The 25,293-nt window shown below is 53.0% G+C and overlaps 13 protein-coding genes across 13 annotated transcripts; 7 read left to right on the plus strand and 6 right to left on the minus strand.

Moving 5' to 3' along the window:
- Positions 1–1,605: 1,605 nt before the first annotated feature.
- CLUP02_18116 (methyltransferase domain-containing protein) lies at positions 1,606–3,127 on the minus strand (the record flags this gene model as incomplete). The annotated part of the gene is made up of 3 exons (XM_049297020.1): positions 1,606–2,542; positions 2,614–2,651; positions 3,017–3,127. 3 exons carry the CDS (start codon positions 3,125–3,127, stop codon positions 1,606–1,608), a joined length of 1,086 nt encoding a protein of 361 aa, XP_049138244.1.
- Positions 3,128–3,254: 127 nt separating this feature from the next.
- CLUP02_18117 (CoA binding domain-containing protein) lies at positions 3,255–3,920 on the plus strand (the record flags this gene model as incomplete). The annotated part of the gene is made up of 2 exons (XM_049297021.1): positions 3,255–3,348; positions 3,547–3,920. 2 exons carry the CDS (start codon positions 3,255–3,257, stop codon positions 3,918–3,920), a joined length of 468 nt encoding a protein of 155 aa, XP_049138245.1.
- Positions 3,921–6,014: 2,094 nt separating this feature from the next.
- CLUP02_18118 (uncharacterized protein) lies at positions 6,015–6,260 on the plus strand (the record flags this gene model as incomplete). The annotated part of the gene is made up of 1 exon (XM_049297022.1): positions 6,015–6,260. The coding sequence occupies one exon, from the start codon at positions 6,015–6,017 to the stop codon at positions 6,258–6,260; it is 246 nt and encodes an 81-aa protein (XP_049138246.1).
- Positions 6,261–6,807: 547 nt separating this feature from the next.
- CLUP02_18119 (GPR1/FUN34/YaaH-class plasma membrane protein) lies at positions 6,808–8,033 on the plus strand (the record flags this gene model as incomplete). The annotated part of the gene is made up of 5 exons (XM_049297023.1): positions 6,808–7,115; positions 7,181–7,270; positions 7,338–7,564; positions 7,638–7,822; positions 7,884–8,033. The coding sequence occupies 5 exons, from the start codon at positions 6,808–6,810 to the stop codon at positions 8,031–8,033; spliced, it is 960 nt and encodes a 319-aa protein (XP_049138247.1).
- A 419-nt stretch (positions 8,034–8,452) lies between these two features.
- On the minus strand, positions 8,453–9,418 carry CLUP02_18120 (uncharacterized protein; the record flags this gene model as incomplete). The annotated part of the gene is made up of 1 exon (XM_049297024.1): positions 8,453–9,418. The coding sequence occupies one exon, from the start codon at positions 9,416–9,418 to the stop codon at positions 8,453–8,455; it is 966 nt and encodes a 321-aa protein (XP_049138248.1).
- A 1,121-nt stretch (positions 9,419–10,539) lies between these two features.
- Positions 10,540–11,384, plus strand: CLUP02_18121 (axe1 cleaves acetyl side chain groups acetyl xylan; the record flags this gene model as incomplete). Its single annotated transcript, XM_049297025.1, has 3 exons — positions 10,540–10,990; positions 11,046–11,134; positions 11,196–11,384. The coding sequence occupies 3 exons, from the start codon at positions 10,540–10,542 to the stop codon at positions 11,382–11,384; spliced, it is 729 nt and encodes a 242-aa protein (XP_049138249.1).
- Positions 11,385–12,060: 676 nt separating this feature from the next.
- On the plus strand, positions 12,061–13,108 carry CLUP02_18122 (uncharacterized protein; the record flags this gene model as incomplete). The annotated part of the gene is made up of 2 exons (XM_049297026.1): positions 12,061–12,092; positions 12,148–13,108. The coding sequence occupies 2 exons, from the start codon at positions 12,061–12,063 to the stop codon at positions 13,106–13,108; spliced, it is 993 nt and encodes a 330-aa protein (XP_049138250.1).
- Positions 13,109–13,904: 796 nt separating this feature from the next.
- Positions 13,905–16,752, plus strand: CLUP02_18123 (AT hook domain-containing protein; the record flags this gene model as incomplete). The annotated part of the gene is made up of 4 exons (XM_049297027.1): positions 13,905–14,078; positions 14,137–14,430; positions 14,480–14,589; positions 14,640–16,752. The coding sequence occupies 4 exons, from the start codon at positions 13,905–13,907 to the stop codon at positions 16,750–16,752; spliced, it is 2,691 nt and encodes an 896-aa protein (XP_049138251.1).
- Positions 16,753–17,260: 508 nt separating this feature from the next.
- CLUP02_18124 (uncharacterized protein) lies at positions 17,261–18,175 on the minus strand (the record flags this gene model as incomplete). Its single annotated transcript, XM_049297028.1, has 1 exon — positions 17,261–18,175. The coding sequence occupies one exon, from the start codon at positions 18,173–18,175 to the stop codon at positions 17,261–17,263; it is 915 nt and encodes a 304-aa protein (XP_049138252.1).
- Positions 18,176–19,369: 1,194 nt separating this feature from the next.
- Positions 19,370–22,095, minus strand: CLUP02_18125 (uncharacterized protein; the record flags this gene model as incomplete). The annotated part of the gene is made up of 7 exons (XM_049297029.1): positions 19,370–19,557; positions 19,647–19,785; positions 19,840–21,102; positions 21,151–21,462; positions 21,526–21,644; positions 21,725–21,907; positions 21,963–22,095. 7 exons carry the CDS (start codon positions 22,093–22,095, stop codon positions 19,370–19,372), a joined length of 2,337 nt encoding a protein of 778 aa, XP_049138253.1.
- Positions 22,096–22,179: 84 nt separating this feature from the next.
- On the minus strand, positions 22,180–22,720 carry CLUP02_18126 (uncharacterized protein; the record flags this gene model as incomplete). Its single annotated transcript, XM_049297030.1, has 3 exons — positions 22,180–22,477; positions 22,540–22,652; positions 22,703–22,720. The coding sequence occupies 3 exons, from the start codon at positions 22,718–22,720 to the stop codon at positions 22,180–22,182; spliced, it is 429 nt and encodes a 142-aa protein (XP_049138254.1).
- Positions 22,721–23,516: 796 nt separating this feature from the next.
- Positions 23,517–23,744, minus strand: CLUP02_18127 (uncharacterized protein; the record flags this gene model as incomplete). The annotated part of the gene is made up of 2 exons (XM_049297031.1): positions 23,517–23,569; positions 23,636–23,744. 2 exons carry the CDS (start codon positions 23,742–23,744, stop codon positions 23,517–23,519), a joined length of 162 nt encoding a protein of 53 aa, XP_049138255.1.
- Positions 23,745–23,793: 49 nt separating this feature from the next.
- On the plus strand, positions 23,794–25,107 carry CLUP02_18128 (uncharacterized protein; the record flags this gene model as incomplete). The annotated part of the gene is made up of 1 exon (XM_049297032.1): positions 23,794–25,107. The coding sequence occupies one exon, from the start codon at positions 23,794–23,796 to the stop codon at positions 25,105–25,107; it is 1,314 nt and encodes a 437-aa protein (XP_049138256.1).
- Positions 25,108–25,293: the final 186 nt, after the last annotated feature.

A 25,293-nucleotide genomic window follows, 5' to 3' on the forward strand; every position in this document is an offset into this window, starting at 1 on the left:
ACGTTTCGCGGGGTGGTTGTGGAATTATCAAGAATGGGATGTAGAGGTGGAAGATCGGAAAGAAGAACGGTTGCAGGATGAGGAATGTCGTGATGCAGCAGTATGTCGAACGGTCCAGTAGTTTGCGCGGGAAAATTGGCGCTGATCTTCTTTCCTTGGCTAGCTGCGCTGGCAATTGGTGTCCGATCCGTTGTTTGGGTTGCTCCTGTTGGCTGGTGGATGGCGCTGCTGCTGCGCTGGTGGTGGTGGTGGTACTGCTGCTGCCAGCGTCGGGTGCTAGTAGTACTGCGCTGCTGTGTGTTGCCCTTTGCTGCAAGGTTCGCCGCTGAACCAAACCGGCGCTAAGGCTGTTTTTCGTCGGCCATCAAAGGGGTCGAAAGGGGTCGCAAGACTCGAGAGGGGGGTAGGGAAGCCGCTGAATGGCTGGATCGATTTCCTTTGTTTACATTCCGGCTGATGGTGGGAGGGGTGCCGCCGTCCGCGGGGGGAAAACACAACAAAAAAAAAGCAACAGAGGGGAGGGGGCCCGGATTGGAGGGATAGAGACTCACCATTTTGGTCTGTGTGAGGTGGTATGTGGTATGTACGTGGGGGAAGAGAAAGTAAACAACAGATCAAAAAGCTATTTGCCTTGGGATATCAAACAGGACGAAAAAAGAGACAGAGAAGAGTCGTGATGATGTTTCTTGGAGGTTGCTGTCTGCCAGTCGAAACACTTTATGCTTGCACTTTCCCTTTTCTTCGTCTCCTTCCCCCAGTCTGTCAGTCAGTCACCACCTTCCGCTATCTGTCATGTACCCTCAGGCTCAGTATTATTTTTATCCAATGCATCGAGGGCACACGCACCCAATTGGCCTCGGGTTCGAAGTGTCATGGGCCATGGGCATTCCCCGTCTCCGTTATTCATGCGTTTTGGGCTGGCGGTGGCAGCAGCGGTGTGCACCGGCACCCAAAACTATCGATCGAGGGCCCCTGGAGGCGGTCTACCTATCTTACCGTCTAGGTAGGTAGGTAGGTACGGAGTACGGCAGGAACGACTAAGTGACTGTACGTGGGTGGTACCTTCCTCCTAAGCACAGTGCGCCTCTGCAACACAAGGCCAAAACTCCTGAAACCTGACGGGGCAACCACCGTCGGGGGCTCCTCTTTCCCAATCTTGACGGGTTGCCACAGCCAATCACGGCTCTCAGATGAGTTGCTGGCCCTCTTGCCCTTTTTGCCCAGTCCCAATGTCCACCTGCCCAATGGTCCACGACTCCATCTTTCAATATTCTGTCATGGTTGGAGACTTGCACAAACGCTATCGACATCTTTCATTGCGGTGAGCCGACACAATCTACACCACCTAAAGTCAATCTACGGATACGGGTGTGTCTTTGCACTAAATTCGAATTGTGCCGAACCACGACTACCCAGACCGTCGAAACTCTCAATCGCCCGAAACTTGCACCTTGCGGTTCGTCTCGACTCTTCAGACTGCCATATCAGGCTCGACCTGCGAGTCAATCCACTTCTGCTTCGGTACAAACAGAGCATTTCTCCATGATCGATCTCTCTCTCTCCCCCCCGTCACATCCTCTCTCTGCAGGTAGATTCCGGAAGCCGTCACTTTCTCTTGGCCAGGATGATAGTCGTTCCCCACACGGCCTCAACCTCAATATCCCGCCACTTATCCCCCGCAGCTTTCCACTCCGGCACCGCTTCCAGCAACCGATCGAACAACAGATCCGCAATATCCCCTCCCGCCCCGCCCTCCGCTCGGCTCTTCAGCTCCGGGTGCGCGTCTTTCCACCCGCGGTACGCGCTAAAAGTGTGCACATAACCTTCAAACTCGCCCAGCTTCATCGTCTTACGCTGCTGCCACGCCGCCCGCGGGTCTTCCGGCTCCATCGCCTCCGTGTTCGCATCAGCCCGGGAGGTCTTCCTGTCCGGGTCGTACACGATGCGCTTGACCTTCTCCCACTCCGACTCTGGGGGCACGACCGCCGCCAGGTTATCCCGCAGGATCTGCCGCCCGGGCTTCTCCCAATACGGCCCCATCGTCTCCACCCCGCTGCCGGGTGACGACTCTCCTTCGCCGTAGCAAAAGTGCATAAAGATATCGTTGACAGCCGGGAATCCGACGAGGATGTTGTCCTTGTACCCCCAAAAGGCCAGCGTACCGCCGCTTTTGACCACTCGCGCCAGCTCCGGCCACACTTTATCGTAGTTGAACCAGTGCGCCGCCTGGCCAGCCACCACAAGGTCTACCGAGGCGTCAGCCACGAATAACAGATCCTCAGAGCTGGCCTGACGAAAGGTGATTTTTGAGTCCGAGGTTGAGTCTGCTGCTTGCTTCACCATGCCCGCACTAGGGTCAATGGCGATGACGCGAGCGAAGCTCGGGCTGAGCTCTCGCGAGATGAGACCGTGACCGCAGCCCAGGTCCAGTGCCGTGCCGCTTGTCGACTGAGTGTTGTGATACGCCAGCACCGTCCTGAAGAGTGATGCAGGGTAGGATGGGCGGAAGGCCGCATAGCCTGCGGCCGAAAAGGTTGAACGTCTGCAATCACATGTCAGCTTGAGACCGATGGCATTTGGAATTCTGCTGCCAAGATGAGTTCGCCCACGTACGCAAAAACAGACATCGTTAGCCGTGTAAGGAAGGTAAGCTGTTATAGTGAGGCTGCAAGGTTGCAGTTGCTAGCCCTGGCGAGATTGGTGGGTTGGTTGATGGTCCAATAAAGGCTCAATGATGTGTAATGCGTGTAGTCGCACCCGTCTTCTTTGACCGAAAAGACGGCGGCCATCCTCCATTTTATTCCCATGCTTCTTTCGGGCGGGATCCTTCCGACGATTCAGGGACCACGGCTATTCGGGACAAGACCGTCGAAGAAAACCTGCTATGATACATTGCCACGAGGGCATTCGAAAGCCTCACAGACTCAATCTCACATATCGAAACCCAAGCCCTGACTAAGATCCCAGAATAAGGCAGGTAGTAGCCGCGGCTCCGTGGTATGCATGGCAGACTTACAGTGGCAGGTCGCGTCATCAGCCGTGGCCCGCACGCCTCGGCCGCTCCCCCAAGGGTCCCACTGACGTGCTCGGAGGTCGGAGCTCTCAGCCTGGCCCCTCGAAACTCCATTTGAAGGTCCGAGTCGCCCGCCCGAGGAACCCCTCCATCTCCGTCTCCCTCGCTCTTCAACAACTCCCGTTGCCGCACCTCGAATACACTTTCCACAACTTGGTCCGTCCCGAAACTAGTGCCCGACATGTCGACCGAAGCTACGGCCCGTGTTTTCTTTTCGCAAAAGTTCATTGCGGTGGTGGGTGCCAGCTCGAACCCTGCCAAGTTTGGCAATAAGAGTACGTTGTTTCCCCCGCTGCTTATTCCCGCTGGACACTTGCCTCAAGCTTAGTCTAAGCTCAAGGAGCTGCCACTTACTCATTCACTCACTCACACTCATCTCACTTGAATACTCTCACCCTCACTCACACTCTCACTCTCACTCACATCTCTCTCCTGAGATCTCCGACTTCAATCGTCACTAACATCCGTTGCAGTCTTCGCCTGGTACCTGAACCACTCCATCCCCGCCACCCCCATAAACCCGACCGCAAGCACCGTCAACGCCCTCGGAAAAGACCATCCGGCCCTCCCCAACCTCACGGCTCTGCCTCACCCCAAGGACACCGCCGTCTCCATCATCACCCCGCCGCCCGCGACCCTCAAGGTCCTGCAAGAGGCGAAAGAGCTGGGCGTGCCTGCCGTCTGGCTGCAGCCGGGCACCTTTGACGACGCGGTGCTCGAATACGCGCGCGGCGAGGGCGGCTTCGAGGCCGTCGTTGCCGGGTTCGGGGGCGGGACCCGCGGCGGGGAAGGATGGTGTGTTCTCGTTGACGGTGAGAGGGCGATGAAGGCTGCGGGGAAGCTATGATCGGCCTAGAGGTTTTTCCGGTTGACTCGTGATATAAACCGTGGACCGTTCTAGAGTATGGGAATGGAGGGCCTGCTGAACGAGGGGTTCCTGAGATTAGATGCTGTTACGAGATGAATGAATACTAGTTTCCTACCAAAAAGGGTCACCAGCGACCCCAATGCGAGACTATGGAAGCAAACTACACTTGGGTTCTGTTGATCCATGTACTAGACTCTGCGCTCCAACGAGCCCTTCGTTCATCCTCCATGGATCCCCCATCGTGAGAGATGCCGCGTTGGCGATCTCGTGCCGAGATAGCTCCGTCCTGGTCCGTCTTTAAAGTTGTGACGGGCGCATCTTCTGCATCGTTTGGACCGGCATTCGCTGAAGGTCACACCACCCCTCCATCAACCGTCCAAATTCAAATCTCCAACCCTTCTGATGCATCGACAGGACGATCGCCCTTGGGATCTTGGGTCGCTTCATGGTACGGACACAACTGGGCTCGAGATCGAGTCGAGGGCTGTGCTGCCAAGTCTGGGGTAACGGGTAGCGTATAATGCCGGGGCCGCCGCATCTGCCGCCCTCCCCCTCCTTCTCTGCCCCCCGACAACGCCTCCCAATTGAGCCTCAAGTGATTCCATCATGACATGTACATTTATCGACTCTAAGCCTCCACGCCAAGTTTCGTGTGTGGCCGGGTTGCATGGAGCACCAGCCAAGTCCAACTGTCAGGTCTCGGGGTGTTGAACAGTCTTCTCCTCAGACCAACTCAACCCATCTTTTCAGGTCCAGCATCCCATCTCTCCTCGACTCCCAACTTAACTTCTCAACCCCCTTTGTTCATTCTTCCTGTCCTTTTCCGTCGCGCCGTGAGTTATGGGGCATCTCAACGAAGTAGGCAATAAGTCTGAACATGCAATGATGGAACGCACACGCCTCATCCGCTACCCCGACGCTCCCCATCCCATTGACCCGTCACACCCCCTAGTCCATAGTAAGATAGCGACAAAGTGTGGTGAGGTGTAGAGCTTTCCCCGCAATACCTCTAGCCTGCCCCACACGAGCTGAAGCTTCCCTTCCCCCCTCGTCCTCCATCATAGGTCTCTTCCCCGAAACCCAAACCAACCAAGCCCAGCTTCCCCTTTTCGGAATACTGAACGACTAAGGTACGCTCTTGAGTCTTGACTCTCGACGTGGTAGATCATGGATAGTACTGGACCGGGGGAGGAAAGCAAACGACGGACGTAATTGCTAGGCGCTACTGCAAGACCGGTCAAATAAAACTGTTGTTCGCTCCCGTCAAGCCAAGGAGACTCGCGGCTATCATTCCTTATTCCCAGACTACATCCATGTGCCGCTCAATGCCGGAGTAGGTTGTGTGGTTGTCCCCCATCCACGCTATTCTGCATACCAGAGTCAGAAAACTTCCGTTCCCCCATGTCGTTCATTCGTCCGCCCGTTGATTCGTTGGTCTCCGTTGATATTTGCGGTTCCGCATCCTTACCCCAGCTTTTGCCCAGGTCCTGCCATTGACGAACTCGTTCCGTTCCCACCCCCAACTTCCAACAAGCGCCGCCGCCGGTGGTTCTCCCTTGCCTCCACGCGAGATTGTTCGAGTAAGCCTCAACTGGGGCAAGGTAAGGTATTGACTCGGTCAGAGCCTTAGACACACATGCCCCAGAGGATGTTCCATCCGTCCAGCAGTGGAAACGCCCCAAACCTCAAACTCTCAGTTCTGCATCCGCGCGAACCCTTGACGACTCACCAGTGTGATGTGACGGGAGCTCTGGCAGGCGTGGCAGGCGTGGCAGGTCTTGCCGTTTCCTCTTCTCCTCAGCCCCAAATGTGTTCAACTGAGACATTGACGGGTTGACTCTTCCCAGACCGCGTGCCTTCACACCCTCACCTGGGGAAAGGAGACGGCAAGAAAGAGAGACGTTGTTGGTCCAGGACAGGACGCAACGCTCCATGGAAAGCAAGCAAACAAGCATCTTGCCTTCTGCCCCCAGCTTTCTGCCAAAACCATGTTCAAAACCCCAAACGTGCTGTCCCCCCCAATCCGATATTCTCCCCAATGGTCTACCTCCGTACGGATACCTCGTTCGAACCATGCTTCCTGCGGCAGCGAGCTTCCAACGAATCATCCTCGTAGATCCTGCATTATGCCCACCCTCCGATTGCAGCCAACCCATCCATCCCTTGTCCCGAATCCTGGGGTATCCGTCTGCCGGTCGTCCTAGCCCCAAAGTGGGTTCGGTCGATGTGGAGGAGCCTCTTGCCTTCTTACCCACTTGGCCTCCTCACGGACACGTTTGTGTCGTCGGTCGTCGGTCGTTGAGAAAGATCTACCACTAAATAACCCAGTCGTGGTCCTCGCAAACCCCGGTATTCCGTTTTGACGTGTGGATGACCAGGGGGGTTGGGGGGAGAGGAGGGGAGGGGGCGTGTGAGAGTGGTGATGATGGGAAAAGACTATCCGACTCAACCGTCCTGCCAGCAGGGCTCCCAAGGTGCCAAGATGGCCCCGGTCCGTTGCTAAACCCCCCCCCCCCCCCAGTCTTTGCTTTTTTACGTCTTGGAAACGCTCTTTAGGGTGTGGATGAGAGACACTGAGAGAGAACGCGAGAGATTGAAAGGAGATGTGTGTGTGTGGAGGACTAGACCCGTTACGGCCGGGCTGGACCTTTATACATCTAATGGCCCAGTTCCCTCCTCTCGAAACATCATCTCCGTTCAGTCTTGGTTGTCATTCTTGTCGTCTCTTATTTCCTCCGTTCATCCAAAGAACATAGTGTACCATTTGTATCATTATCCCTCTCCTCAATCACTCAGTCAATTCCTTTGATACCCATCTACCTACCTAATCAACCACCACATACGGAAACAAAGCACCACCTTCGCAATGGATAACAAGGAAGACATCCACGAAGTCAACTCGCACTCCCACCACAACGAGCACCGCCGTCCCTCGGACCCACACCAGCGTGTCGACAGCCACCACCGTCGTGTGCCTAACGGCGGCGGCTACAATGGCGAGTACCCAGAGGACGAGTACATGGCGCCCCATGTGAGCCGCGACGACGCACTGAGGAGGATGAAGACGGCCGGGTCAATCTCCATGTCGCCTGAGCTATTCGAGAAGCTGTATCTGTCGCCGCAGAATAACGTAAAGGGGGATCTGCGCAAGACCTTTGGTAACCCGACTCCGATGTAAGATAATCTGATACCTTGGTCCATGAAGATTGGTGAAGGCGTGTTGGCTAACGCTTATACAGCGCCATTGTTGGATTCCTCATCTCATTGACGCCGCTTGCTTGTGACTTGATGGGTTGGAGAGGAGCAGGCGGAAGCGGTGCGGCAGGCATGTAAGTCATCCCACAACACTCCCTTCTCATCAAGACGCCTCTTAAACTCACACGTCTTCCTTCCCAGCGGCTCGTACTTCTTCTTCGGCGGTCTCCTCATGTTCGTAGGCGGCCTCCTCGAATGGGTCCTCGGCAACACCTTCCCCTCCGTCGTCTTCCTTACCTTCTCCTCGTTCTGGTTCACCTTTGGTGCGACGCTGAACCCTTCCTTTGCCGCCTTCTCGTCATATGCTCCCGCGAACGCGACATCTGGGGCCGAGGGGCTGACGACGCAAGGTTTCAATGCTAGTTTCGGTCAGTCACTGACTACCTCTTACCCTTCTCCCATATCACTTTGGATTCAAACTGACACGGTGTCAATGAATAGGCTTCATCACCCTCGCGATGGGTATGATCTGCGTTGTCTTCCTCATCTGCTCGCTCCGCACTAATATCGTCTTCTTCCTCATCTTCTTGACGCTCGTTGCTGCTTTCGGGTTGATTACGGCCGCGTATTGGTTCCTTGCCATGGATTATACTAGCAATGCTGCTTACGCCGCAAAACTGCTCCAGGTACGTCTTGAGAGCGTGAGAAGTGTTGAGAAGTAAAACAGTACTGACACCATCTTTGCAGGCTGCCGGTGCTTGCGCCTTCGTCACTTGTGCCGCTGGTTGGTGGCTCATCTTCGCCATCCTCTTAGCTTCGCTCGACTTCCCCTTGGAGCTTCCTGTTGGAGACCTGAGCAGAGTGATTCGGGGCAAGAGTGAAAAGAGCCAAGTTTGAAGGATCTTGCGCAAAACTATGGCAAGAATCGTTTCAGGATATATGGGTGCTGGCGCAAAAGGGCAAGTTGTGTTACCTTAGCCCATGAAGTTATCTTGTCATCAATATCTAAGCATGGAGGATGACGAAAGCCACACTCTGATGTTTTGAGTCACATGTGATACAATTTTCATGCGTGGAACAGTTGTAGTAATGCATACCAAATATTGTATCTGTGCTAGAAATCCACTTTGTCAGTTTCCAGTGCCCTGGTCTTGATTTTATGCGAAATGAAGACTATGATTTACGTCTAGCCCTCTTCGCATTCTTCAGCACGACCCAGAAATGGATTCAAAAGCAGCATCAGGGATTTTCTGAATGGTCGTAAGCAAATCTCCGCTTCATGTAATCCTCATCCTCCTTGTTGCTTGATGCTGAGCTTAGTCTTCCCATCCCTCAGCTACCAGTTCGTTAGGACCCTCACTCAACTCTCTCCAGTAGCTGTGGGGAATCTCGTCGAGCAAGTCCAGTCCGAATTCAGGCGTGCTTCTTCGTAGTGCCTTGAACCTCGTACCGGTATCGATCCAAGTCATGTTGGCGAGGAAGTACTGCGAGATAAGCCTCCGTAATGAGTCCCCATGGACTGTCCATGCATAGATGATAGGCACGGATTCGAAAAGTATGGTCTTTAGTTGGAAGGTCCCGGGACACTCCGATAGGAAATTTCGGATCCTAGCCAGACATATCTCCTTGAGATCTTCGATGGTGTACTTGTCAGCGAGAAAGTAAAGCTGGACGTGGTGCATGTACATTGGCCTCAGGTGTTCAACATCCCGGCAAGCCTTCTCGAACGCCTCAATGCCGGTAAACTTCCTCAGAATAGACTGAGTCTGGTCCATAGGCGATGGCTTCTCATCGCGGCCCTTCCCATGGAAAAACTTGTCATTTACAAAGTGGTGTTGTGAGCCTCTGTGTTCGGTAGCCCAGAAGTATCCCTGCATTGAACGGGGCAAGTTCTTGGGGGCGTCGCCTTCTTCAGGAGCCTCATTCTCCTCAGAAAATGTAGGCGCAGCTTTGGATTCCGGCAGTGAGTAGTCACCTTGGTAGGCGTATTGTGTCAGAAGGACGAAAGTGATTGGGTCAGTATCGTCCCAGATGACCTTGCCCTCCCTAGACTCTTGAAAGCCTCCAGTCAGGAGGGCGCTTAGGGGCGGCGAAAGATTGGCGAAGGGGGCTTCATGAACGGTGTATTCTTTCTTCTCCGGACCGACGATGAACTTGATGTCCCTGGACTGCATTACTCTTGGCCATATGTTAGCAAGACTAGATTGAAGCGGGAGGTGGTGGGGTTGCATGTACTCATCCAAGTTCTCGAACGTGTCGAATCGTTTCCGTTTGCCAAGCATATCTGCGATGCGAGGTGTACTTCGCAATTCTGATTGGCGTTTGCGAAGGATACTTGATAAATTTGGCGAGTATGAGATAGGAATAGTAATGATGTATTTTTGCTCAAGAAGCCTCCTGCTGCACAAAGGTTGCTGGCCAGGAGTTCAGGTTGGCGAGTGGAGGTTTGCAATAGGAGGGTGCAGTGTGGGCGTGGCTGAACGATTTAAATCTTGATTCCGGCTCCTTCTCTTTTGAGAGGCGAAAAAAGATGACTGGGTCGATAGAAGCTACCGTGGGTGAAAACCTCAGTAGCTCCTTCTCAGATGTCTTCCATTGCGGAATACAACTAATAACATCAAGTTACCAAGCGAGGCAGTACGATGCCCAGGTGGACTTAATCCACTCCTGTCGATAACACTGGTAACATCCAAAAATCTTTTTAAAGCCCAAGATCTCAGAATTTAAACTACTGTTATTATTTAAGACCTTTGACTTTCAAGATGCGTAGCTTTACCTTGCCTTGGCCCTTCAAAGAGGAAGTACTCGATTGTTCGATTGTCAAGGACATGGCTCGCTTTACCTGGAGCGATCAGACAAAGAAGGGCCTTGCAGCTGTTATTTGGCTGATAATCATTTTGGCAAAAGAATATTCCATAAAAGGCTTTCATCAAGGAGATATCTTTTTCTTGTTTTGCTACTCCAATTAATGCAACGGGCCGGACCGCATCAGTCTTTGTTGTTGAACGCCCTCCTGAGGGAATATTACTCTGCAAATACTCCCTGAACCTCTTACTCGGATGATTACTGAACAATTTCGACGCCGCAGGTAAGACTCGGCCGAGAAGTTTCGATTTCCAGAGCCGATTCAGGTAAACGTCCGTGCCTGCGGCGACATGCCGGCGTTCGGATCTGCCCCACAGATCTACGAACGGTGGAAGCCAAGTCCGTTCATATAGAATGGCGGGGGGAGTGCGTGGCATCGCCGAGAGCCGCAAAATGTCGACGTTCCCACATGGCCGACTTGCCGGAAAGTCAGGAGAACCCCCTGATTCATCATGTATATAAATCGTCTTTGTCGCCAAGGATTCATGACCCGGCAGCTCACTACTGATGACACTTATTCTTGGTCATATCTTCAGCTATGTCTCTCCTCGCTAAGGCCGTTGCCATTGCTAGCACTTTGCTTGCTCTCGTGCAAGGCAGCAAGATCTCTCTGGCTAGCCGACAGACCCTCAACACCACTTGCGCTGACGTCCACTACTTTGAAGCCCGAGGCACAACTTTGCCGTATCCCGGAAGCTTGATCACGGTCATTGACCCGCTCATGAAGGCCTTTCCTAACAGCAATTACGAGGATATTGTTTACCCAGCCACGGACGAGTCTGGGAGTGACAGCTACTTTGTTGGAGTTCGCGATGGCGCCAAGCAGATCATCTCTTATGCAGAGGCTTGCCCCGAATCCAAGATCGTCTTGATGGGATATTCTCAGGGCGCCATGGTTCTTGGAGATATCCTGGCTGGCGGTGGTGATGGCAATGTCCTGGGCAACTACACCAAGCCTCTGGTTGATGCTCGCACTGTTGGAGACCACAGTAAGGCTAACTATAGATTTTGGGTTAAGAGTTACCTGCTGACATCGTTGTCCAGTCGCGGCGATCTTGCTGTACGGCAACCCCCGACACATGCCGAATCAGACCTACAATGTTGGCAACGCTTCTACGTTTGGTGCCACCGGCGTAAGTTTCAACCTCGTTGGAAAAAGCTTTGAATGGTTATCGTGACTAACGCTGTCCACAGAAATATCCTCGTACCGCTGGACAACTTGCCTCCTTCAACGTTTACGCCGACAGAGTCCACGACTACTGTAACTACCAGGACGGAGTATGCGATGCCAGCGGGAGTAATCTCACCGCGCACATGGCGTATCCTTCGGACTACGACACCCAGGCAATTGCTTGGCTGAATTCTAAACTCAACGCAAACTGAATATTATCTTGGACATTGCAGAAATCTCCTCGCACAGGTGGTTCGCGCGGTGGATGCCTAAAGTAAGCCACCAATTACCAAAAGAAGAAGTCTGCCAGTAATGGTTCCGATCCTTGGAACATGAACACATGACCATCAATGATCCGTTCTTGGCTATAGGCAGTGATAAACTACAGTTATAGAGACTACGTAGATACCTTGTCCAACATGGCCCAGTGCCACAAATGCCTACCTTAGGTGTTACCTATATTACCTTATGGTCAAGGCACTTTCTTCCCTCCTGTTCTGTTCTTTGAACTACTGGTCTACGTTGTGCAAAGTTCAACCGAGATCCTCCTAGTTTGCCTGTCTTCTATGGTCTATGAAATAGTGTGAATTTCCTGAATGTTGGAGAACCCACCTTGGAAGGAAGGCAAACCCCAGAGAGCCCTACGTTCTTTCCATACCTGGACATGGAATCTCAACCATCACCGCCTTCCATAGAAAGTTTTCCTCTCCCACTTTACTTAGGTACCTTCGTTCTCCGACTCAACCTACACCATCAGGCACCTTGGAATTGGTCAATCACGAACTTTCAAAAATTATTTCCCCCCTTCATCTCCACGCCTCCCACAGTTCTTTCACTCCAGCGATTTCGCAGTAAAGCTTTGCCTCTGCAGCAACACTATTCCTCGCGATGTCTCTGAAGCGCAAGCGAGACATGAGCCAGTAAGAACCCCTTCAATCCACGTCTCTATTAAGTCAAACTCACGTGAGACTGCAGGATCTTTCGGTCTGGGGCCCTTACATTCATGATCGGCAAAGATCGGATCAGACATACAGGCCACGAAGTTGTCTTCCTTGGCTTATCCCCATCTTTCGACAACTTGATCAGACAGGGAACCGTTGTTCGAGTTGTCCGATTCAACCGCGTCGTCAACAGAAAAATCTCATCTCTCGTGACCTGGCCTGACATTGAGCCAGCTACTTTTGTCAACTTGACGGAGTATGCCTATTCCCGCGACTACACGGCGCCTGCCCTGTCGCAGTCCAATCAGAACGTCACTTCCAACGCGGTTGAGGGAAAGCATGGTAGTAATGATATGCCTGGTCCCGGGAGCGATGCCGGCACCATATACGCAGCCGGGATTGCGAGAACCTCGACAGCGGAGAACAGTTCCCAAGTCGAATTGCAGCGCCGCAAACCAAGTGATGGACAGAGCACGCAGCAGGCTGAGATTCCGTCATTATATATGTGGATGAGGAGTGTTTCGCGAGATTCACAGTCTCAGCAGCCTACGAGTGCTCGGTACAAATTCTGCGAGAAGCTTTTCCCAATTCCCTCCGAAGCCGCCCAAGCGACAACTGAAGACTGGCTAGATGACGTCAAGCAACAACATCGGACCGGCTATAAGGAAGTATTCCTCGCACACGCCAAGCTTTATCTGGTTGCAAACAAGTTCTCCATTACTGAACTCAAGAGACTTTGCCTGCACAAACTTCGCCAAAGCCTGCTGCATGCTCCCCGCACCGACGAGATGCTGCGGGCCACAACCGACACTATCCGGCACGTTTACTTGAATGTCCAATCTCGAGACGACGATCTCAGAAAATTGCTTGTGCATTTCTGCCTGACCGACACGCAGTGGATGATGAGAAACAACAACCTGGACCCAGTGCTGGAGAGTGTTCCAGGCTTCACCATTGATCTATTCCGCGAGATCTCCCATGCTTACTGGACATAGCTCAGAGATGGAGGACCTGTCTGAGATATGGGTGCATGAAGAAGGTAAATTGGGTGATACATTGGTACAATGGCGACAAATGCGTTGTCGATGGTCTCCTACTGTCCTAATGAGATTTTCTTCATTGGCCATGGCCGGAAACCTGCGAGGCAAAATCAGTCACCCTGGACAAAGCTCGTTTTCCGGGCGAGGGTATCTTGGGAAAAGATACGGGATGAAGATTAATACGGAGAATTTCCAGATCCGAACGACACATCCAATACAAATCGTACTTAGCTACTAGTAAGCTTTCTGGTGCAACGTCTAAAGCGCAACAGTGATGTGGGAGTTGATGACTAACACAGTGTGGCTGAGGCGCATGTCACAAAACTGACAGGGCAAGATTGAGCCACACCCCGCCGGACCCACCAGCTAGCAACGGAAACAGAGGTTGAATGTAAACAAACGCGATCGGGATGGCCAATACGGTTTGGTGTCTGCCGCACCACACTCCAATCTTTTGATTTGCTCAACGCTGATCCTGTTGCTACACTCCCGCAACCGACGATTGAAAAACATTGCTCCCCTCGATATTTTCTTTCGACCATTCCTACTCTTCGAAGACCGACGCGACCACAGCTCAACCTCTTGTGACCCGATGCATTCTAGCCGCGAATAATATTTCCTCCCTGCGATCGACGCGTCCGTTCTGTACATATCTCTCTCGCGCAGCTGTTCGCGATCCGGATCGCGACCAGCTTTACTTTGCACGAATCCCGAGCTTCACTGGTGCTACAACGCCCAGAGATAGCCCAGAATGACAGAGAACTTGGCCTTTGAGGGTTTAGTCCCGAATGAATACTTCACACAGGATGGCCGCATGGGCTCCTTTCATCAAGTCTACCCTGCACCAAAGCGCCGTCAATCAGGCGCGACCAAAGGCGGCAAAAACCTCACATGGCCGCACATGAAATACTTGCTGCCAGAAGATGTATGTCTGCAGTCAGAAGAGCTTAGCAAAAGACGACGCGTGTGCTAACTTGCCGCAGCTCGCGAAAGCAGGTTTCGTCTGGCGGCCGTTCCCCGAAAACCCCGATAACGTCGCATGTTTCCTCTGCAACAAATCTCTCGATGGCTGGGAAGAGGGTGATAAGCCCCTCGAAGAGCACTTGAAGCACTCTCCCGAATGCGGGTGGGCCATTGTCGCGGGTATCGAAGCCAACCTCAACGGTCTGTCATCCGAAGACCCTTCTAGTCCTCGAATGATCGCGGCCAGAAAGGCGACTTTTGATGGACGTTGGCCACACGAGGGAAAGAGGGGCTGGAAGAACAAGATCAAACAGGTCAGTCATGGAACTTTGACCTTGCCTTCCTCTACTAACTAGCTCTTAGCTTGCCGAAGCAGGATGGAAATACACGCCTTCCCTCGAGTACAATGATATGGCAACCTGCACCTACTGCGAGCTTGCTCTGGACGGTTGGGAACAAAACGACAAGCCCATGTACGTACCCTGAGTGTTGCGTTCGCAAGCATTATCTGACCCAATTATAGGGACGAACACTTCAACCGATCCCCCAACTGCCCGTACTTCGCTTTAGTAAATCAATACGCTTCCACGAGAAAGCCGAAGGGCAAGGCCGCCCGAGGCTCAAAGAACACGTCGAGACTATCCGTACAGTCAGTCGCGACATCGATTTCCGATATCACATCCATAACAGACGTCCCTGCGGAGTTCGATGACAGTGTCTTGACAACGGCCTCCACAATGGGCGGCAAGAAAGGCACCCGTGCCAAAAAGGCCACCACGACAAAAGGCAGAAAGACCAAGGCAAAGAAGGATGAGCCTGTAGAAGTTGTCGAGGATGAGGCCATGCCGGAAGAAGACATTGGGCTACCCCCATCGAAACCTACCCGAGGGCGCAAGCGCACGAGCGACGACGTGGATGATTCAGCGCTCACAGTCTCTGAGGCACCTGCACCAAAGAAGCGTGGAGGACGCGGTCGGCCCAAAGCTGCCGCTGACAGCTCGACCATCGATCAATCACAACAGGACATCAGCATTGCGGATGCGCCGCCGCCGACGAAGGCACCAAAAGGCCGCAAGACTGCACGTGCGTCTGGAACGAAGGGAACACGGAAAGCCTCGGGGACCTCACAAAGGTCAAACGCATCAATGGCGTCGCTGCGAACTGCACCCGGCGCATTCCCCGAGGATGACGATGAGATTACCAGGCAGCTTGAGGCTGATCTGGAGCGTCCGCTGACGGACGATGAAGATATCATGCAAGATTCCGATTCGGAACGAAAGAAAGCTCCTGCCCCCAAGGCAAAGTCAAAGAAAAACCAATCGGACAAGGAGTCTGGTGTCAGCCCTGAGCCGTCAGACAACCACGAGATGTTCGACGCGGAACCGTACGTGGCAGACGAAGAGGATGTTGACGACGAATTGAAGCAACTGGAGGCCGAAATGACTATCGATGAGCCTGAGGTTCTGGAAGTTCCCAAAAAGGGGCGTAAGGCTGCAGCTCCCCGCAAGGTGTCTAAGCAGACGAAGGCTCAGAAGGCCAAGGCCGCGAAAGTGGTCGTCGAAGAAGACGAGCCAGTGGTTCCAGCAGAGCCCAGCCGCCTCGAACAGCCTGCTGATATTGAAGAGGATGAGATCAGCACTGCCACGGTGATCACGACAAAGCCTGCTCGCGCAAGCACTGGGAGGAAACGGGGACGCCCTTCAAAGGCGTCATTGGCGGCGCGTGCATCTATGGAAAGCGCTGGCAAGGTTGAAGAGATAGAAGCTATCGAGCCGGAGGCTGCAGCCGCTACTGCTGAAGTCGAGCCGGAACCTGAAGCCCAGGCTGAGCCCGAAGCTGAGATCGAGACTGAAGCCGAGGACACGTCAGCGCGTCAGTCTTTTGCTTCGGCACGGCAAACGCCCGCACCAGTGGAGCCTCAAGACGAGCCTGAAGAGGAACACGAGGAGCTGGAGGAACCAGAGCAAGAGCTCCCCGATGAGCTTGCAGACGAGCCGGCAGAGGAAGAAGAGTCCGAGTTGGAGCAAGTAGACGAGCTTGGGCCTGAGCCTGAGTCTGAGGCACCTGAGCCCACACCAAGGAGCGCACTGAAGACGAGCTCCCCGCCACTGCTATCATCGCCTGTTCTCACCTCATCTGCTCGCCGGAGTGTGCAACATCAATCAGGTACTCCACGTATTTCTCCTGCCCAGTCAGCTCGCCAAGCGGCTGTTTCGCCCTCGCCATCTCCGCAGTCTTCAGATGCCGAGAACCAGCCTCCGTCTTCAAGACCTTCCACAACTCAAAAGCGGGTGACACATGCGCCTATTTCATCAACCCCAGCAAGACCTAACTCGCCAACCAAGCGCAAAGCTTTGGCAAGTCTCCAAAGCACCACGCCCTGGAACCCCGTCGATATTGACCTCGTCTTCGGATCCCCTGAAAAGTCGGACAAGAGGAACCCAGTCGACAGGCTCCTTCATAAAGGCAGCGAGCTGACAAGCCCTGAGATGCGCATGACAGTGGAGGAGTGGATTCACCACAACGCCAACCAGGCTGAGTCGAAGCTGCGACAAGAGTGCGAGGCTATGGTTAGCAGGTTCGAGAGCGAGGGGAGCAAGGCAATGAACGTCTTGGAGGGCTTGATTGTAGACTGAGTGTTTGCATAGCGTAGTTTCGTTGGGAGCACCATTCAAGGGTTAATGATTGGACTATGATCATGATACAACAACAGACAACTAGTGTGTGCGCTTATCAACAGGCCCAGTCGGCCGTTGGTAATTGGATCGGTGCAAGGCAGCAAGGTTGAATAATGATACTTTCAACCGCCTTGGGAACAGAAGAGGCAATGAGTGGCTCTGGAGCATTTACACATGAAAGGAGAACTGCAAGGGGGAGCGTATCGTTCTGACAGGCAATTGTCATTATTATTATTGATTTTTGAATAATGAGGGTGTTTGATCTAATCTATGTTCATTAAGAAATCCCCTCTTGAAAATTGCTGTTTGGAATGTTTCCTCATTCGTCTAATTCATGATCCCAGTGGTATCGTTTCCGGCATGTCAGTGTTTCATTCCTTGCTCACTTCACCCACTACTGTCCTTCACTTCGTTTTGATGTTGCCTCTCTCAAACACAGCCATGTCGTCTCTGCAAGACGCACGACTTAGGTGCAGTGCTGAACACCGTCAGCGTGAGTGTGGCACTCCTGAGGAGCGCTGGAGGTCGCAGCGGCAGTGGTGGTAGCGGCGCCAGCAGCAGCGGTAGTCGTAGGCGTGGCATCGTGGTCGTGGTCCTCCTCCTCAAGCTCGCCGGGGCATCCGACGCCAGGGGCAGCGATGTCGTAGGCCCAGACGTCAATGGCGAAGTACTGCAGCGCGTCGCTGTCGAAGACGGAGTAGGTGGCGTTGTTCTTTGCGAGCTCGAGGGCCTCGGCGTAGTCTTCGGCGTAGTGCTCGACGGCGCCCTCGGAGATGAGGGGAACGTGGAAGACGCGGTGGAGGAGGTCGGTGGCCCAGAAGGTGTTGAGCTTGGAGTTTGCGACGTTGTAGCCCAGGCCGCAGACGTAAGTCAGGGGGCGGCGGATCTCAAAGGAGAGAGGGCAGATGACGGTCTCCTGGGAGGCGTTGGCGCCGCGCCAGTGGCCCGCCCAGCCGGACTGGGTGGCGCAGTTGCGGTCCGGGTCGTCGCAGCGGAAGGTCATGCCGTTCTTGTCTGCGTTGACGACGCGGTCGTACCAGCCGACGGGGGTGGCGGTGGACGAGTTGCCAAAGTACTTGCGGACGTGCTCGGAGCTGTTGCCGAAGCGGAGGATGTGGTCGCGGGCGTGGGCGGCGAGCTGCTGGGCCTCGGCGAGGCCGACCTCGAGCTGGGCGCGGAGGGTCGAGTTGCAGGACTGGTGGATGGGGAAGGTCTTTTGCCAGCCGGCGGACCAGTCGTAGGGGGCTTGCGGGGTGGAGGCCGGTGCCGCGGGGACGGAGACGGTCTCGGAGGTGGAGGAGGACGCCTGGCGGCGCGCGAGGGGAGTCGCGTCCGTGAGGGCGGAGAGCAGCAGGGCTGCGGAGGCGAGGCTGTACTTCATCTTGACTGGTGTATTTTGAGGCTGAAAAGCTTGAAGATGCTCTGGTAGACGGACTGCTGAAAGCCTTGTTGAATATGAGCTCGAGCTTTGGACTTGGAGCTTAGGAAACAGCTTGAAGATAGGAGCTTGACATTGAAGAATGCGAGGTATGTGATGGTCTTTTATATCTGCAAGCTCGCCATGTGGATGAGAATTTTCTCTGTCGGTCCCGTCGCCTCGGGTCTCCAATGGTGCTCGAGAGGCTCTTCGAGATGTCGAGCCAAGACCAGCTAGCCATGCTATGCTTGCTTTATGGGTAGATTCGTTGCTCATGTCCACAAGTAGGCAGATCCTTCCATCCTAGCCAGGTTGCAAAGTCCGTTGGGCATGCGCCACCCCGTCTGGTCCCCCTTCCTCCGAAATCTGCGTTCGTCGCCAGCCATCTCTGCCGCTCGTTGCAGTTGGGTAATCCCTCCATCTTTCCCGGTTCCCCTCTCGTCGTATGCTCGTCAACAAGCTCCTTTGATGCAAAGGATCCAATATTACGCAAGTGGAGCCCATGTCGTCGGTCACGATTGCCTTCTTAGAACACTCTTGGCCATGCGTGAGGTATTAGTCGGGTGTCGCCAAGGCGTGGGCAGCTCTGTGCCAAGCTCACGATCACCTTGATGTTCTCGAGGTCGATTGGCCAATGGACCACACGGCGAATGGCAAGTCTCGGTCGTAGAGACTCGACTCCACGGCCAAGAAGTGCTAAGTCGTGTTGGCTCGTGAATTCGGTGACGTTGGGGCGGACTTTTACAGCTGGAAGCTGAGTCGCCCGGTGGCCATCCGGGTTCTCGGACCCCCGCTCGACTCGGAGGACATCAAGGTGTCGGAACCGGGGTCCGGCACAGACCCGCTTTTTGTTTTGTTTTCGTTCTCTTGTTTCCCGCCCCGCCTCGGTCGTCTGCCCTTCTTGTTTGCCATTGTTGGGCTTTTATTCAGCTTGTGGGCTGCATGCTTGACAACTTTGTCTAACAACTGACAAGTGTAACCCTACATGTTCCTTTCCCCTCCCTCTACACAAGACCAGCCACGCGATGTGATTAAGACACCACTCTCATGGACCGCGGAGACCCCGAGACAGTCCATTGGCACTTCCAGGCGCTTGGTAATACTAGTATCTAAGTGGCTACGTTGTAGCATGCGCGAATAGCGTTGGCGGATGTAACTCTACTGCGTAAAGTAGGCGTCGAACACCTGCAGGACCTTGCTTCCGTCGCGGGGGTTCCCGTTGTTCTGTCGTTGGTCGTAGTCCAGGAGCGCGGTTTTCGCCTTCAAAACTTCATGGCTGCGACCGGTTCTTGCCTTGAGGGATTTATGGATTCCTTGAGCAGGGTATGCGACGAGTCCGAACATTGCTAGGCAGGCGGCCGGGTTAGCTTAGACCGAAAACTCTTGCCAAACATGATCTGCTTTAGGTGAGATCAGTCAGGGTTTGTCTACTTACCAGCTCCTGGCTTGAGAATAAGGCCGAAGGACCCCGTGGCAACTCCCTTTGCTAGACCAAGAGCACCTCCTTCCTTCGCGCCTTTGTAGGGATCGGTGAAGACACCCGTCAGTCCGTCATAGAATCCGGTTCCAAAGGTCTAAGTTCACGTCAGCTGTAGGCTCGGATGATCTCATCTGATAACCAGGTTTACCTTTGCGGCTACAACTCCTCCGCTCTTCCAGTCTTCTACCTTGCCATTGTCTCGTACCTTGTCGCCGTACAGATTGGGAGCGTTGTGAAGGCCTTCTGTGATGGCGAGGGGCATGCTCACAAGGCCGCCCTTGACGATCGCTCCAGACATGGAGGCAAATCCCTTACCCACAGCCATTGCGGCTGCACCACTCGCCGAGCCGGCCTCATGACCAGATGCCCGAGAACGCTTGTATTCCTTCCATGGATCGATGAAGGTGCCGCCCAGAGCGACGGTGAAATCGGTGACGGTGCCTAGGAGTGAAGAGGCACCACCGGTGATGGGATCCCATCGTTTCACATCGGTGTCGTATTCCTTCGTTCGCAGAGGCTTCAAGTCAGACATCTTTATCTTCTTCGCAACAATCAGAGACGATGCTGCTTGATTCGACAGTCTCATCCGCTTGGCGCCCGTTTTGGACTGCTTCTCAAACAGCCAGGCGGCGCGCTGACCAGAAATCAGATCGCAGCCGAGATCGCTGGCAGGAATGTTACGATGGAACGATGCTGTGGCGGTATTGACGCCACGTTCTTGCCGCATGGCGCTGGCTACTTCTCGGACCGCACGATTTGCTTCGGGCGACAGACAATACTGAATAGCTTCCACAAGTTTCTGCGTGTGGAGCTGCTTTTGAGGAATCGGTAAGGGTCCTGATCCTGACTTTGCAATGACCCGGCCCCAAAACGGCTGGTCACCGAAGAACGGCACGATGATAGTCGGTCTCGCGTTGATAAGGCCACAAGCTGTCGTTCCAGCTCCTCCATGATGCACCACGGCTGACACTCGTTTGAACAGCCACTCGTGTGGGCAATCTCCGAGATAGAACACGCTGTCTGTGCTTGATTTCCCCTCTCCAAGCTTGCTCCATCCTCGAGAGATGATGACACGGATGCCGCAAATACCTGCGGCCTCGAGGATTACGTCTGTCAAACGTCCCGGGTCGTCGACAACGATACTACCGAACCCAACATACAACGGAGGCGGACCGGACGAAAGAAAGGCGTCCAAGTCGGCAGGTGGCTTGTAGGAGGGCTCGTCGCGCATGAAGAAGCCGCAAACGTCAATCTCTGGACCCCAATCGGCAGGCTTGGGAACCACGGCCGGTGACCAGCAGTATGTGTGCGGGATCTTGAGAAACGTTGTCACGCCTGGTCCCATGCTAGCAGGAATCGGCGCGACCTGGAGATCCTCCTTTCGCCAGCTGTTGATAACATCGCCCAGGCCCTGCTAGGTCATCAACTCGACGACGCCATATGATAGCCAATTGGTGACCTGTGGCTCCAGGTCCTTGCTGCGTTGGATGTTTGCTAGCGGGTGAGGGAAAGCACGAGTCGCCGTCCAGGGCATGGTGAACATGATGTGGGCTGGAATGCCGAGGGCTTGCGCACAATGCACATGGGCGAAGCTTGGGGGGTTCGCGATGATGGCGTCGGCTACGAACGGTCGGTTGCTGATGGGATCAGGATCAATGCAGGAACGCCAGCATCCGTGGAGCATTTCACGTATCATTCGTCGTTTCTTCCCCACATCGCCGCCCTTAAGAGACTCCATGGAAGGAATCAGACCAGGATTTCGGACCATGTACTTGGTATTCATTAGTGGCAAGCGCAGGACATGGAAGATTCAAGGGGAAAACACAAGACTTACCGACATCAAGTCGGCGGGATCTCCGCCAATCGGGAAGAACTCTAAGCCAGAGTCGGTCACGAATTTGGAAAAGGTGTCATGCGTGGCTAGGCGAACCCGATGGCCGTAACGACGGAGAGCTGTGCCAAGTGCCATGAATGGCTGAACGTCACCTGGTTATACTGATATTAGTAGGCAACATCCACAAGTCAAGCTTCACGGTCATTTTCCGTGAGGAACTCACCCCGGCTACCTACAACCTGTATCACGACGTTAAGGAAGGGTACGGGCTTGAGGTTGATGTTCGGCAACGCAGTATCCTCGGCTGCGGGGAAAGGGGGAAGCTGCTCCCACAGTTCCCCTGGGTTCTGCGACTGGAAGTTGATGTTCACATGGCCGTCAGCTGCTTAAAGGTCAGTCTCAAGTACGGAGTATGCAAAGGGGCATGCTATTCTGACACTGTATTGCAGCCTCGCTAGATAACAGCGCACCGGCGGAGTGCAGCTCGTATGGAGGAGGGACGTTGCAGAGAGATTCGGCGTCCTCCGTCTCGGCAGTCGCCAAAATTCTTTTCGAGTCCACAATAGACATGTTTTCCGTAATTGGCAAAGTGGCAGTTGCAGCAATGGACAATCAGAGTATGATGCGAAAGGGCGTCGATGAATTTATACGACATCATTGAAGATTCGCGCCGAAAACAGTAGATTTGACGATGGACTTAGGTTTGCGTAAGCGGCGCTGGAGCGGAGTTTTCTCTACATCGCCGGAACGCCGTTTGAGGCTGATGCCGGACCGCAGCATGTTAGTGGCTCGCATTGTACGCGTGTTCGCTCTTTCTCGTTCTTTACAAGCAAAGCTGGTGTTGAAATTCCACCGTTTCGGCATTGCCGTTGTTGAGAACCCATCGCGCTGCGAATAATGCGGATAGTGACACGGGTTTCCGAGTTTACGAGGTGCTCGCAATGCTCGGGTTCTAATGATGAATGAGACGAAGGTGCGATGCTTTCGTATCAGTTTCGGGTGACGAATCCCTACTTGGAGACGAACAGCCACATTTTCATCAGCCACATATCGAGAAAAATCAGCCACCGTCCAGCAAGTGGCTCGTGCATTCCAAGGTTGGCTGAGCTCACGTGATGATTCGATGACTGATCATGGATGAGGATGATGCTTAATTCTTTTCTCTCCTTTTGAGGACCTCGGAAGTGATTATCATTGTGCAAGAACCACTAGGTAGAATTCGTGTATCCATAGTACGGAGACCCCACGGACGCGGCTTGGCATGGCATTGACAGCATGACTGACATGACATGACTGACCCTTGGCACGCCGTGAACACAGGTAAACTGACCTGTGGGGGGGGGGTGTTAGCTGACCACCCCACATTTCCACGTGAGTGTGGCCCGTGCCACTCCGTAGGTGATCTAAAAGTAATTCAGAATCGATTCGAAATCGATTCTAAATTAGTTTTAAAGTAAATTAAATTAATATAAGTAATTTTTAATATTAAAGTTTTTATTTATTAATTGAATTATTTATAAATATATTTTTTAGTATTTAAAGAAAAAGTAGTATTATAAGAAGGAAAATTAAAATATAAAACTATTATTAAATATTAGAATCAATAAAAATTAACTTAGAATTATTTCTAAATTAATTCTAAACTAGTTCTAAACTCGTTTTAAATTAGTTCTTAAAGTATATTCTAAGATATATTTTAAAAATTAAACACTTTAATTTTTATATTAAAATTAATTATCAAATATATTAATTATTATAATATATTTAAAAGAATATACTTTTTATATTAAAATAAGTCTTTTTTATTATATTCAAGTTATAATTTATAATTAGTTCTAAATTAATTCTGAATTAATTCCGAATTACTTTAAAATTACTTTAGAATTAGGTTAGCTGGACCCACCTCTTCTTCACGGGCCAATCAAAAGAGCGCTCAGGTCACGTCCCTTTTCCTTGGTCAGGTCAGGTAACCGGGGGGGCCACAGGTCAGTTTACCTGTGTTCACGGCACGCCAAGTTGGCGTGTAAGACGTTAATCGACAGGGCTGTTTAAGGTTTCGCGGACCAAAACTCTAGGGAATGAGCCGCTAAATATAATCAGACGAAGCAACGCAGGTACCACTCGGGCGGGACGAACACGTCGTTGAGAACCACTTTCACCGTGGTTTCCACGTTGAATAAGGACAATCTCCCAATCTCTCCGCTGGACCGATTGATCATCCCACGAACGGTTTATTCGATCTCACTGGATCAGCAAGGCAATCCCATCATGGCCAACGAAACACCACCAACCGCTATTTTGTGGGACTGGGATCAGTCAGATCTCACAGCAGCCGCCGAGGACATGCAACGACTATTGGGCAACGTATCAAATCTTGCCGCCATCAGAGACGTCACACTGCGCGGTGTCAGGGCTGCGAAGGATTCTCAGACCGCATTACTTGCAAAAAGTCTCACTTCAAGCGATAAAGCTACCATCAAATCGTGGATCACTGAGTCCCGCCTGCCGGCCGAACGAACTGAGGCACTCTTACAGGAACCAGAGGTTTCGCTCGCACATAACACCGCCATCCTGTTATCGCGACTCCCAGCTCTCAAGACGCTCGAGGTGCAGACCTATGACCGGAACGACCACAACGAATGGACACAATCTCGCCCACCCGGGGATGATTTCTTGACTCTTTTGAGCCATTTAGCCGCTTTGAGCGCTGTCGCTGGCTCTTCTTTCAACAATGTGGAATCAATCAAGGTTCTAGTTCCAACCCCTGACGGAGATTCGGCAAACGAGTTCAACTCCTACGTCTACGCTGAGAATATGCTCCCCTTTTTTTACCTTCCACAAATTCGAACTCTTGAGCTTCATCGAGTGGAAGATGGAGGGAAATCAATCGTCTGGCCAGCTCCTCATCGGAAGCCATCAGCAGCTAGACTGGAAGAGCTGGTTCTGAGCAGATGCCAGCTCTCTGAGGAGAATGTTGGCCAACTCTTGCGAGCTTCCCCGAATCTCAAGACATTCCGTTGCGGATACGTTATCGACGCGGAGTACGCGTCCGACTGGGTAGACTTAGAGGTGCTGAGGAGTTCGCTCGACCCATTGAAGGCATCACTCGAAGAGCTCTCTTTCGCGCTGACGCTCTGGACGTCCACGGCCATCGATTGCGGCGAGGTCGGGCCCTGGGGAATCCGCGGCTCATTCGGGTCACTCAAGGACTTCACGCGACTAACTCGTCTCTCCATCTCTCTGCCGGTACTCCTCGGCTGGGAAACAAAAGGCTCGTCGAAGCTGGCGGATGTGCTCCCCGAGGGCCTCCAGGCTTTGACCATCACTAACGAAATGTTCTTCTGGTGGCACTATCGATGGGACGACCTCGATTGGGAGGAGGATGACCCGGTGGTTCCCATGTGGCAGTCACTTGAGGCCAAAATTGTCGAGTACCTAGAGAGCCGGCCCCGGCACTTGAGGAAACTGAGGTTGGAGATTTCAATGGTTGGCGAAGAGCAACGGGCAGAGGAGCTGAAGGCCAACTTGATCGCCAGGGGATCGGAAGCTGAAGTAACAATTACAGTGGAGTTGAAGCCATAGATATGCAAGCTATTAGAGACCTGTCACTATAAGACTATGATTCTGATACCCAGCTACCTTAAGAGGTTTACGCGTCTGCCTTTTCTTTCTGCATCGACATTCACAACGGTGTGCCTGAAGCCAATAACACCGGGAATATCACAAGATGGGACAAGTGTTTGAACTAATGAAGTATTTTGACTGTAG

The sequence above is a fragment of the Colletotrichum lupini genome, chromosome 10, assembly GCF_023278565.1.
Source record: "Colletotrichum lupini chromosome 10, complete sequence".
NCBI lineage: Eukaryota > Fungi > Ascomycota > Sordariomycetes > Glomerellales > Glomerellaceae > Colletotrichum > Colletotrichum lupini.